Here is a 13,568-nt window from a genome sequence, read left to right as displayed (position 1 = left end):
CGGTGTGCGAGCCACCCAGGAGCCAAACAAATGCATTTACAATTTTTTCACATTTTCGTGCTCATTCTGTTCGTGCGCGGGACTCAAACCTAGTACAAGTCCAGAAGCAGCCATGGGTGATGGGGTAAGGCCCCTCAACGAGGCCCTGGAATCTGTCACAACGGAACGAGTGGGCGTTCTCTCACACACTCCCACAGACCCAAGTCAATTTTTGAATTTTTTTAGGTTTAGGGTGTGCTACGAGGTCGTACCTTTGATACAACATCCAGTGCTGGGACCTCCACAGCAAGCCATTTCCACAGCGCTGCACACCAAATCCAGGATACCCTCAGAAACCGGCAAAGACTTCCACTCACGTTTCACGACTGCCTAGTACTGAATCCTACCTGACTTCTTGACACGACTCAAACTTGCCAAAGTCACTAAATCAACGTCAACTACAATAATCAAGCCACATATCTGCAACGTCACGAGGGTGCTGGCAATAGTCCTGCTGCACGGCGGCGGGCTTCGCCCGCCGCCGTGCAGCCCATGCCCAATACGTGGCTCAAAAACCTGATTTTTTGGACTTGGAGCAAAATTCTGCACACTTTCACGTGTTTCCATGATACGACAAGTTGCGCACGGTCTGCTCACATTCAAATACAGTGCTGCCAACAAATGACAGCGTGCAACAAAAAAATCTTTCCTTGCAAGGGCACATTTTCGGCCATAACTCTTGAACGGCCGGTCAGATCGGGACACAATTTTCAGAGAATTTGCAGCTATTCACGCTCTTTCAACTGACGTAGCACTCAATATGAATTTACAAATTCGATTTTTCAGCGAATTTTTGGATAGTCTGCCACCTTTTAAAGTTCACACGGTGCTGGGCAAACTTTGCAACCGTCAATGTATCCATAGTGACCTCCTGAAAATGCCGGGAAATGTTCAATTTTGAATTTTCCCTTGTTCAAGCACTGCATTTGCAGTACGCACTTTCAACAACCGACACTTTTCCTGGCGTGCAAAGATAATCGCGAGCAAAAGGGCCTCGGCCAAGATAAAAAAAATCAGTTGCACGCGTGTGTCCAAGTTTATCGTATCCGAGTATCCTTGGAAACAGTACGATAAAAGTAAGTTTGCCCGTCGTGTGAATGGCCTATTACAGCATACAGGGAAGAATTTTCTCTCAATCACGTCTGCTGCCAGATGCATCCAGGCAACACTGGATCAGTTTTGGAAGAAATGAACTAAATTTGAAGAACAATTGTTTTGTGATCATCACTCTTGATCAGTATATACGATATTTTCCTGTGCATTTGATATGGTTTGCTTTCTGAAGCTCATCACAATAAGCGATATATCGGTATAGCCGATAATAGTGTGTATAGTGATATTTTAGCTGTATTTTTTTGTGATTTGATTTTGATTTTGGCGGGTTCGATCATTATAGCCGGTATATCGTTACACCCGGTCACTTTATAAACGATACTCACTGTACACAGAAAATGTTATGTCCCCTTGCGGACTAACATACCATTACATTCATGCATTCTCACTGATACACACAAACACTAGCATTTGGAAGACATTACTCTTGGTCAGGTATTTTAAAAGCAACAACAACAATCATATGCGAGCATGCGCAATACAGTAGCAAACGGTGTAGTAGATATATTATGACCAACTTGCATACACAACAGAAAACTTCATCAAATCGTCACAGTCTAAACAGTCCTGAAAGACTTGGTGTGCTTTGAGACCCTGAGATTGAATCCAGCACAACTGCAGGTGAATGGGGCATGCCGGCAGCAAGAAGATAACTGCAGTTGAAGGGGAGAGGAGGGGAGTAAGCAAGATGATCAAGTATCATGCGACGGCTAGCTGAGAATGCTGGGAAAAGAAAGATGCGCATGTAGCTGTGACTGATTGTGATATCAGGTTGGCAGTGTGATGACTGATTGTGTTGTAGTCAGGCGGTAGCAGGTGTAGAGCATTCTTTAAACTAATTACTTGGCCCGCTGGTATACGGTTTTTTTTTTTACGAAATACACAACTCGCCGGCAGGCACATCGGGCTAGCACGGGGTGAGATGGTGCTGGTGGGGCGTGCCATGCTCAACCGACCAGAGGTCTCGGCATCTTCACATGGCAGGCGCACCAGATTCGGGAAGGAAGCATAAGCATGAGGTGAAAAACGCACGGTAGAGAAAATGGAAGATTTAGAACGAAGGAGAGTATCAGGCGCATAGCTCGTATAGTGAGCGTAGTCCGGTCAGCACACCAGCAAATGGTCGTCATAGGCACATGTACTGTATAGTCACAATAAGCAAAATGGCAGCTACATGTATGAGGTGGCGGTGTAACATGGTCACAGCACATAGCAGATGCACTCTGGTAAATGGTCACCACACCACAGATGTACTCTAGTAAATGGTCACAGCACACCACATATGTGCTCTTGTAAATGGTCACCACACCACAGATGTGCGAGCTACGTCCCCGTGTATGTTGGGTCGGGTCATCCGTTGATAGCCAAAACGCCGGAATCATGTTTCAACATCCCGACATACCTTTCCAAGTCCATAAGTCCGATTCGGAACACCAGCGTAGTCTTGTACGATGACCTAGTCAAGAGACGGAGGCAGGCGCTTGTAAGAGACTGTCCCGATATGTTGGCCGATAACTGAAGCCTCCGGAGTAAGGGATGTGCATTGACACAATGCACAAACGCAGCAACATCGTCGTCGGATAACTTCTCCTGCTGCAATTGCCCACCCAAATTATTGATGTCCAGCTCTGTCATCATTGGCCAGGCTGTACGAAGGTTTTCTGCCAGGATGCCGACATGCTCAAGGAAGCCAGATTGCGAAAGTTCTAATTCTTCTAGGCATGATGAATTACCCAGTGCCTTGTAAATCATGTCCACATGCTCTCCACTGATGCCTCCGCAACACATAATAACGATTTTCTGAAGACGAGGAACATTGGAAAGAGCTTCGGCTAGGAGCAGCGGTGCACGGGTGCAGTCGGTGTGGTTGTCTTCTGCGGCTGCTGCATTCTGCTCACTACACGATAGCTGAGAATCATCTGGGCCTGAAGTCATGCTGTTATTGCCTGGGCCGCAAAGCCGAAGAATGATAGTTCTCAGGTGAGTACACGAAGACTTGATAATGGAGATCAGCTGGCACCAATGCCCAGTGAATCGGTACACGTGTAGGTCTGTGATATTGGTGCACTTCTGCAGTGATGCTGGTAACAGGATTATGTTCGAAATCCGAATGTTTACCCTGAACACGCAGGCATGGTGGACATCAATGGCAACATCATAGGCACGGAAGACTGCAGGAGGGTAGTAATCGGAGAACAGCAATGTCATACATTGAAATGCCTCAGCTATACTGGACATGGGATGCTGCACTCCGCCATGGTGACGATTATACTCTGCATAGCAGAGCAGAGCGAGATGCAAGTTAGTACGTTGCTGTTCATCTGTTAATTCCTTGTGAAAGCAACTCTTCTCTGGAACTGGTTCTCCAGTCGTACTAGTAGTGAGAGCGTGGGCAAGGGAATCTTGGCGCATGCAACGCAGAGCAGCAGCCAACGAACCACGAGTTGCGTCTGGGCAACGATCTACCCAGATGAGGAGAAGCTCCTTCAGGAAATCATTAGTGCTAGCATTCCTGCCATTCTTACATCGCCTCTCCACCAACCGTGCACCACTGCGGCCACCTATCTGTTCACTGAGCAACTCTTCGGCAAGGCGGCGGCTCTCATGATCATCCAGACATTCGTATAGGGTTTCGACCATATCCAGTGGGAAGACTTGTGATGCTGTGTCAAACGTTTCATCACACTCGTCATCCGACTCTTCCCAGTACTGTGTTTCTACCTTGGTAGATGCTGTCCGTGTCAGAAGGCTGTTGATCAAACAGTCGGCTTTCTCTGTATCCAACTGGGCCGCCAACAGCATCCAGAAAGTTCGTAGGTGAGAGCTTTGCGGACCGAGCAACTCCACCAGGCGTACAACATGTGTCAGTGTTGTTGCCTTTTTCACGGCCACATAGCGTGCAGCCAGGGACTCTTGCAGGGTCAGATGACTGAACATCCACAACCTGTCGGTATCCTTGCTTGTATTATCAGCTAGCACGAGCAGGCCCAGTGATTTTGCCTCTCTGGAGATAGAGTATGTCTGCAGATCACCATCGGTGAATACCAGCTGTTTCCTGTTCAGCATGTTGAATGCAAATCTGCCAAGGCCAAGGATAAGGGCTTGGACTTCAGTCGGAATTGCTCTCCAATTATTGTACGGCTCGCCGGATTGACGCTCCGCTACTTGGATGATCATCATGTCGAAGATATCTGACAGGCAGCGGGGTAGTACGCGATTGCGGCAGTGGAACATCTTGCACGTTTGCATGGCCAGGAAAGGTGTTGCCATCATGCTGCCAAGATGCTGGTCATCACGTACTGTCGCTACCAGAGCAGACGCCTCCTCGGGTTTTCTCAGCACCTTTCTAATGTACTCCTCCACATCTTCTGGACGGAAACCGACAAGTTCCACTCGCCGATCAAACTGTTTTCTTTCGCACAGGCTCAGCAGTTCAACACACGGCCGCGATGTCACAACCAGACGCAGTCCCTTTGCCTTGGATCCGTTGATGATATCCCGAACAAAACCACTGCAGTCACTTAACCGGATCTCGTCGAGGCCGTCCAACACGAGGCACACCCGGTGCGCTTGACGGCGCACAAAATCATCGATGCTCCTGCGCTCCTCGCTTGTAAACTCTCCTTGCTCTTCCACGCCAAGCAGAGCACAGATATTCGTCGCCTCTCTGACCTCCTTGTTTCGTAGCTTACGTGCAACCACCAGGTCAAATGACGTCCACATTTCATTTCTGGCCCATTTCAATGGAGCCACTCTGGTGAAGATGAACGTTTTACCGCATCCTGCGCTGGCAACAGCCATGATGCGATATGTGCGTTGACCGCTAGAAAACTCCAGCATCTGCTGATCATCCAGCTTGAAGAGACTTTCAATTGAGATGTTCGCTAAACTATCAGCTGCCCTAGTGAAAACGTGCTCCACTCGCCACATGTCGCCTGTTGAATCAAAACTCGGGTTGCGGAACTCCTCTTGAAGCTCAGGTCTAGACAAAATGATTAGATGCACATGCACGTCTGAAACGCTTGGCTCGCTCAGCTCCTCATCTACCATTCCTTCTCCCATGTCCACGGTGGCGCCGACATACTCCTCCACAAGCAAATCCTTCAGTCTACGCACTGCCTCCGGTATAACCATTGCCTCGCCCGCGCGGGCAGCACAGCCGGGATTTGCTTCTGTGCGGGCGGAATCGCTCGCTCTGCTTTCAGTGGCATCACTAGCACTGGCATGATCGTCGCTCTGCCGGGCAAACCTCGCTACATAACTACTAGTACTACCATTCGTGGTCTCTTTGCACGCCATGACGGCAGTCAGTGCGTCGGACTACGCGTTCCAACTGACAACAACGACCAGGTTACATTAATTTTGTGGATAATAACGACCCTTGTGGGCCTTGAAGTAAGTTACTAGTTGAAGCGCTGCTGCTGAAACTTGTGAAAGCTTGCCCGTCGCCTCTCTTGTCTTGATGTAAATCTACACGGTGAAACCAAGCTGCAAACCGGTACACTACGTATGGCATCAGAGCCTCGTCCGTAAATATAATGACTGTATTGACTAGTATTAGGCCATCATTTTTTATAGCTATGTTTCGCGTCGTCCGCACGCATACGTTTTGATTTTTTTCGAAAAAAAAATAAAAAAATCTTACATGCACAGTGAGTGTACGATCGTGCGAGTCATCAGTGTGGACTGGTTGCATACAGCGAAACTGGGATTCAGAAATGGCCTCGAGGCCAGCGTTGGTTAATCGTTTGTTCGGCATCTGGCCCTGGGAGCAATATTCTATGAGCTAACACCAGACAGCCTCAAGCTGAGAGGATGCGTCGTTCCGGAGGTCTTTGCATCGCTGCTGAAGTCTGAGTACAATAGTCCAACGAAGCATAGGCACCATGACCAATGGTTGCCTCCTCTGTCCAAAGTGAATATTTACTCATGCTGATAACCCAGATGTTGTGCTTCGATGTACGATTTTTCTTTCGAATGTACACCATGCACGAGCTATTGTGCTATGTACAGTGCATACACCTCTGATGATGAGCCTTTTTTATTATTTTGCCACTTTTTATTTTTTTCCACCTCTCGCATATGATTCTGGAAGTAACTTAGTTGAACTGACGCGAAACATCGATATAAAAAATGATAGCCTTTAATAGTAATTACTTCGCGGACTGCGGGTACCATGGATACAGAGTAACAGACAGTTATTATTAAATTTTGCAGAAGACGCGGCAAAAGGAGAAAACTTCAGACTGACTGCATGCACGCGCGTCGTCCGCCACCGATTTGTATCAGTACAGAAAATAAAATGTCACAAGAAGATCGAACATTTTCCGTTTCATTCCCTCAAACTGATGAAGATTGACTTGTTTTTCTTTGGCACTGCATCTCTGCTCCAGTTGGGGATCTCGGTGGATCTAACTCTGGCACTTAGCTGTTCACGTGTGTGCCATAACGCACCTTGTCCTTGGCTCCACAACCTGCCGCTGCGTGAGTGCGGCAGCGTGAACCAGTGCCCTTCGCTTTGGCGTTGTTCTTGAGCTGGAGATTGTGTTGCAGTGCCATTAGGTACAAGCCCGTACTACAGTGTTGACTCGGACACACCCGTGACCATCATAGCCATTCTCACAGTCACACACACGCGTGGCTAGCTCTTGTTCACGTTGTTGTCCATCTGCTGAGCATTCAACAGGCTGGTGTTGCTGGACCCGGTATTGGGAATTGGTGCAGGTACGTCGTAGCGATTAGCGTTCGGTCCTAGTATCATGGGCGTCGGAATCCCAAGATAGAATTATTGATAATGCTATGAACAAGAGAGCTTGAAAGCTCAGGGCCCTACGCTATGCTTGTTTGTCTAGCTCATCGTGAATGTTATTCGATCTGTGCGGCCATGTATGGGTGGCGAGTCCATGGGTCGTCCCCTGGGAACATTTTAGGGAAGTAGGGCCCAAATAGACTACTTGAAGAAGTACTTTCTATTTCTTCAAAAATCCCAAGATAAAATTATCGATAATGCTATGAACGAGAGAGCTTGAAAGCTCAGGGCCCTACGCTATGCTTGTTTCCCTAGCTCATCATGAATGTTATTCGATCTGATGGAAACGTTTTTGCAATACAATGATGTAGCCGATCAGTTTGAATACGGCGACTCTCGAGGAGGCGGGACCTCTCTTCTCCCATCTTTTACTCTCTGTGTAGGCACTCCTGCCGACGCCGTCTACTCAGAGCTTCAACACTCTCACCCTAGCTGTTATTTTGCTCTTCCTCATAGTCCTCTCTTAATGATCTCGGCATTCTATTTATACAACAAAGGCACCTATTAAAACACTGCAATCTACCCGATCCTTACATTCCCTGCCCATTAGCAGCACGCCCAAAAACATTCGAACGATAATGCGACGGCCCCATGCCTTCGGACTGCAGTCACGGCGCACCGAACAAGTTTGGGCATGATCACGTCTTTTCTCCTGCCGACTGGATGCCTGTTCAGCAGTCTCTTGCTGTCGACGCATCTTTTCATGAAGTCGGCGAGTCTCAAACGAAGGGATACTTGCTCCATTGTTTCTTGTCGGCGACTCTCGAGGCGGCATCTTCTACTCCCTATCTAGGCACTCCTGCAGCGCCTTCTGCTCTGAGACATTCCCGGCCCATTAGCAGCACACCCAAAAACATTCGAGCGATAATGCGATAATACAACACCATCTACAACCTTGATGACCTAACCAAAAAAAACATAGCGATGTTTTTTTTTCATTTCTCCTATCTTTAAAAAAAAGACATAACATGGGATTCGAGCCCTACCTATCGCCAAGAGTCCATAAACAAGAGTATGCAACTGTGATCTCTTTTCTATGGCCCAGTATGCATGCTGTATGGGCCAGATGCGCGGCACGCTGCCTTCATTACATCATTCAGCTGCAGTCCGCGCACTGCGGAAAATCAAACACCGCACTTTTTCTCTGGTTTGAAATGAACTTTCGTACCGAACTGCAGTTCATGCGCCAAAATTTAGAGATCGCGTTGGTACTGGAACGAATCGAGCAAAAACGGATGGGCTCGTACGAGAAATTTTGAGTTGGAATGATGCTTTCAGAGCGTGATGAAGGCAAATTACGTAATAAGGCAGCCCGCCGCACACTGACCCATAACCACAATTGCATACTCTTGTTTATGCACTCTTGCTATCGCCCTACATGCATTCGCCCGATGCACTTCAAATACGTACACATTCTTCCAAGTTGCTTCACGTTATGATTTTGCATATGAAAGCCCAACTAGTATTTGAATAAGGTGGCCAGCTCTCTTTCCAGGTACGAGACATGTACGGGATAGCGCCAGGCATGCCGACGTTGTTAGGCACAAACAAACAAATACGGAATTGAAGCTGTGTGGACCCTGGCTAGCGCCGGACGTTACTGAAGTAACGTCTTTTGCATAGCTACGGGAAAAAATCTGCGCACTCATACTTGAAACAACAAGGCAAGGTAGGTAGGTATAAAGGTTTCTAAGAACGTTTTCTTTATACTACTACCTACCTTGCCTTGTGTGTTTGAAGTATAATTGCGCAGATGATTTCATTTGACTTGGATGGAGAGCCAAGGGTTAATTTATACAAAAGAAAAAGGACCAACGAACTACAAGTTACGCTATGCTGTCCACTAACACCACCAGTTACTAAACAATCAAGTCATGCGATAACATTGCACGGCACTGACCGACGGTACTGACGTTCTATAACTAACTGGCTAACAGCTCTAGCACGTCTTGGATGCGCACTCCAACAGCCTTCCAACTTGGAAGGTTCTAAGTTATAGAAATAACATAAGGATTCAAAGGTTTCAGCTCGTGCTTATCTTGGTTGCGCTCACCTTCCCCTCTTTATGTTATTTCTATAACTTAGAACCTTCCAAGTTGGAAGGCTGTTGGAGTGCGCATCCAAGATGTGCTAGAGCTGTTAGCCAGTTAGTTGTAGAACGTCAGTACCGTCGGTCAGTGCCGTGCAATGTTATCGCATGAGCTGATTGTTTAGTAACTGGTGGTGTTAGTGGACAGTATAACGTAACTTGTAGTTCCTTGATCCTTTCTCTTTTGTATAGATTATTTATTCATAACAGTCATTATTTAAATTGTTATCTCCAAGTAGATTACATGAAATTATTGGTGCGGCCAAAGCCGCACCTACTGCACCAGTTCCACCTCCCCTGCCTGCTGGGTATTGTTCATCTTCCCTGCCTAAGACACATGTATAGTCATGGTATTAGGATGGTTGTCACAGAAAGGTCACTTCTTCCGAACACGGTGTCCTCCACCTTGTTACATGCTGCCAACCAACAACATATACAGTCATGTGTGTACCGTAAAGTCTTGTATAAAAGCCGCGGCTTCTATGACTTTCTTGGTGAAATTTTGCAGGCTTCTATATGAGACAGGCTTCTATACAAGACATGTATTTCTATGTATGTCAGCACTAAAACCAGGCTTATGTGTGATTTAATGGGCCCAAAATTGCGGCTTCTATTCGAGGGCGGCTTTTATACAAGACTTTACGGTATGTTGAATTTTATGGAAGAGGGCGCTTAGAGAGTCCACCAACTAAACCAGGTTTTGAACAGCCAGACGTGCACTCAGTCTAACGTGGACTCTGACGCATAACTTGTGCCCCACCGTTTTCCTTGTTTGAATTTCCTTGGCTCACCATCTGAGTGTGTCAAACTATTCTTGAAATGGCCAAGTTTGTGGAACCTTCTAAGCTCGTGAGAGGTGAGATAGTAAAACTAATCATTTCCTGTGCAAAAACGTTATACGTGAAATTCAGCCATGACGAAACGCGGTTACAGTTCGTTCCAACTTCACACCGGCGAAGTGCTTACCAACCTCCACTGGTTGTGTACAGCTCATAATGATCCTTCATAGTTGAAATCTGGTCACGGTTTAGCGTGACAGCGCCTACCCACGGGACCAGCCCGTGGCGGTAACTGTTAGTTCAGTAGGCACGGGCGTTGGAAGGTATTCCACAGAGGTGCGGGGCCATGCAGGGGCCTTGGGGTTGGGTGGAAGCAGGTGGTTTTGGAAACCGGCTGAATGACCGGCATTCCAGATTCGACAATGTAATGTTATTTTTTTCCCAAAAAGTAGCGATCTTGTATAGCGGGTCAGGTGTTTGTTAATGTCAGATGGTCTCTTGAACAGGGCGTACCTGCTTAATACATGCACATGACTTGGGATACATGGTGGAAACATTCTACTGCGCAGATAGATACACTCACCCATGCGACTATCTACATGAATGTGAAGAATCAATCCTACTCTGGTCTTTTGGCCGCTAATCCGAATACCTGCTTGTACTACGTATGATATTTGGGGTCACAGTGCCATTGGTAATAATTGTGACGATTCTGGCAATTCACAATGCACCTCACTGTTGTGTCATGTGTGTGTGTGTGTGTGTGTGTGTGTGTGTGTGTGTGCGTGTGTGTGTGTGTGTGTGTGTGTGTGTGTGTGTGTGTGTGTATGGTACATGTGCGTGCGTGTGCAGGTCGACTGACGAAGACAAAGCATTCTAGCTATGGCTGCTCCTCAAGAGGACGCTGCCGAAGCATCCATTCCACGTGAGAGCCGCCGTTCTGGCACGCATGTCGAGCTGCCCCACCCAATCTGGACCGTCAACTCCTATGCAAGCTTCGCACAGACGGAAGAAGGCAATACTGGATCCGGTGCAGATGGTGATGGCGGCCATTCCTACCTTCCTCCTAGCCACGACCTTGAGATGCAGTCGCGTCAAACCGAGCTCTATGTAAGCACCAGTTCTTCAGTGGCTGTTGCATCATGGTTCCTTGCTCTCTGTGCTCCTTAGCTCGGCAAAACGACCCGGCGACACGTGAAGGTCCGGCTTAAAAGCAACGGTGAAGCAAACACAGGTCGCCACGCATTTTCTTTCAAGCAGACTCGACCAGTGAATTGATGTAATTCCGCCGAGAGTGTGGGCATTACGTGCACATAACTGCGCGCCATCACTTTCCGGGGCAGGGCATGAATTGCAGTATACCTAAACAAAATTGCAGCGCTACATGTTGTGATACTCACATGCCTTAATGTGGTCTAATTTTTCAACGTAGCTTCCTGTGTATTTTTGCATGGAATTGAAAAAGGAAACGTCTGAAGGTAATTTAACTGCCATCACTAGGCCCCGAACCAATACGCTCTCTGTGACGACCAAGAAAGCTGAGCTTCTGTGCTCAATGGGTTGCCTGAACTACCGTATTTTCCGGAGTATAAGCCGCAATTTAATTAAACACCAATCCCGAAAAATGTCTGTACGGCTTTTACTAAGATGGTCCAGTTAGCGGTAGGAAATGAGGAAGATGTCTGTGTTTCGTGACAAAACATCTGGGCGCGGCTTGTACTCCAGAAAATGCGGTAAGACACTGCTACCATTGCTCTGTTGCTGCCTCCTGCAGACTCTGGTCCACGGCGATCTCGCCGAATACTACAAGGATCATCCAGAGCTGGACGCCATGCTGAAAGACTTCATGCTGCTCGTCTTGCAGCAGAAACCCAGCGATGTCTTTGCGTTTGCCAGGGACTACTTCGCCACGTTCTCCAAACAGCCGCATGCACCGGCACAGGATGGAGGTGAGGCGGTGCCGGTGCCTGATCAGTCTAGCTAGCCAGAACGCCATCGGATCAGTTCATGATTCATGATTCACTACGGCAAGTCTGCCCATTGTTACTGGACAGTCACGCGGGTGTGGCCTGGTCTAACTCACAGAGGTACCCGCACCTACATATAGCTGTCACCCTCAAACAATAAGTTGCCATGGCATACTACTTCTCACACACGGCAGCACTAAGTTGCGGCCTTGTACAGCGCTGTACATATGTTGCAGATAGCCGTAACGTTAATGATTATGCATAATTTGTGGAGAGTGCTGCTTTGGCTTTCCCGGCGCATAGCCCGTTAGCATAGCACACGACAGCACTCTGGACCGAGGTTATTTTTGTGTGTTTGATAGTCCAAGATGCTGCCGTAGCAGCACGCCGCTATGCCGGCTTCCTCTTGAGTTCAATAATATGAAGTACTGTTTGTGTATTTTTTCACGAATGGGCGATCACATTTGGTGCAAAGTGCCTGTGAACAGGTTGAGGCTGAGAGAATTTCCAGTAAATATTTGAGTCATGTTTGCGGGTTCAAAAAGTTTTAAAAGCTGATTATTCTTGCCGAGAGGGGCTTGTGCTGGGTGACGTCGGTATTTATCTGAGTTTTCTTGTACATGTACACTTTATTCACGTGTTCCGTTTGCCCTGTGAAGCATTGGTGGTGTCACAATGCAGGGGCGTAGCAGCCGGTCCGGCTGGTCCGGCTTTGGCCGGGCCACGTTTTCGTCCGACCACGAAGAAAGTGCCCAGAATGCAGGATTTTGCACCCTAATTTCAAAAATTTCCCGGGGAGACCCCCCCCCCCCCCTCCTCCTGCCGGACCACCGGCGGTGCTACGTGCCTGCAATGTGGCATGTGACATGCCAAATATCGCGAACGGTTGTACAGTCAGACCTCGCTAAGCCGCACACATCCGTTTTCCACAAAAAAATATCCGGATAGGCGAGGGAGCCGGATAATCGAACACCGGTTTTGTTGGATGCATCACGTATGCTGTACATCTGTAACCAGCTATTTTCTTCCGGATGGCGAGGGATCCGGATAAAGGAGGACCGGATAAGCGAGGTCTGACTCACGGTATTCTGTAGTGATCCGGCATCTTGATTCACCGTGGCGCCGTGAAAACCGTATACTGCCATGGTGGTGTGGTGTGTTTGGAACCCACGCCAAGGGTCCGCAGTGGCTCTCCGCGGCGGGTACATGTTGAGTGCTAGCATTTTCCACAATCCGGCTTCCCGAGTCGTCCCGCCTCAGTTGCCTGTGCATGTGCATGCTTGAGTGTATGGGCATGCATGGTGCTGCTAAGTTAGTTGCTTGGGCACTTGCCAATGTGTACAGTTTGGTCATGATGCACTTTCCCGATGTACTCAAGCGACAGTTCAGTTATGGACGGTGTAGTCTTTGGAACTTTGGAGTTCCTGGCACTTCCATACATGTACATGTATTCCGAATGCCCCCAAATTTAGCTCCCCTGACTTTTGCGGCATTCGGACAGCAGTTACATGTATTTTGAAAGGCCACTCTTTACTGAAGTGAAGGGGTATACTATAGGCAGCATTGCGTTTTGGTCGAGCATGGCCTGCTTGCGCCCAACTTTCAGTGCCGCGGAAGTCGTGGCAACTTGATCAGACCCTGATTTCCTTCTCTCCCCTCCCCCCCCCCTCTGGGTTGTCCCGGCTAGGTACATCTACAGCATACTAAATGCCCAATATTACTCCCTCCCCTCCCCCCCCCCGGCGCGGTGTGTACTAGTACCATGTGGACCG

At 48.0% G+C, this 13,568-nt stretch overlaps 1 protein-coding gene across 3 annotated transcripts in view; it reads left to right on the top strand.

The window, feature by feature from the left end:
• Positions 1 to 12,354, top strand: part of LOC135822605 (ciliogenesis-associated TTC17-interacting protein-like) — a 28,576-nt gene extending 16,222 nt beyond the window's left edge. The window contains exons 1-3 of one of the 3 annotated variants that reach the window (XM_065335420.1): positions 6,445 to 6,870; positions 10,682 to 10,939; positions 11,604 to 12,354. In XM_065335420.1, coding sequence (XP_065191492.1) covers positions 10,712 to 10,939; positions 11,604 to 11,813 — 438 coding nt within the window. In that variant the 5' untranslated portion in view covers positions 6,445 to 6,870; positions 10,682 to 10,711 and the 3' untranslated portion in view covers positions 11,814 to 12,354. Of the gene's footprint in view, positions 1 to 6,444; positions 6,877 to 10,681; positions 10,940 to 11,603 lie in introns of those variants that run through there. The other 2 variants (XM_065335419.1, XM_065335421.1) reach the window with 2 other exon arrangements.
• Positions 12,355 to 13,568: the final 1,214 nt, after the last annotated feature.

Source organism: Sycon ciliatum, chromosome 8, assembly GCF_964019385.1.
Source record: "Sycon ciliatum chromosome 8, ocSycCili1.1, whole genome shotgun sequence".
Classification (NCBI taxonomy): Eukaryota; Metazoa; Porifera; class Calcarea; order Leucosolenida; family Sycettidae; genus Sycon; species Sycon ciliatum.
This window is presented reverse-complemented; position numbering and strand designations above follow the sequence as displayed.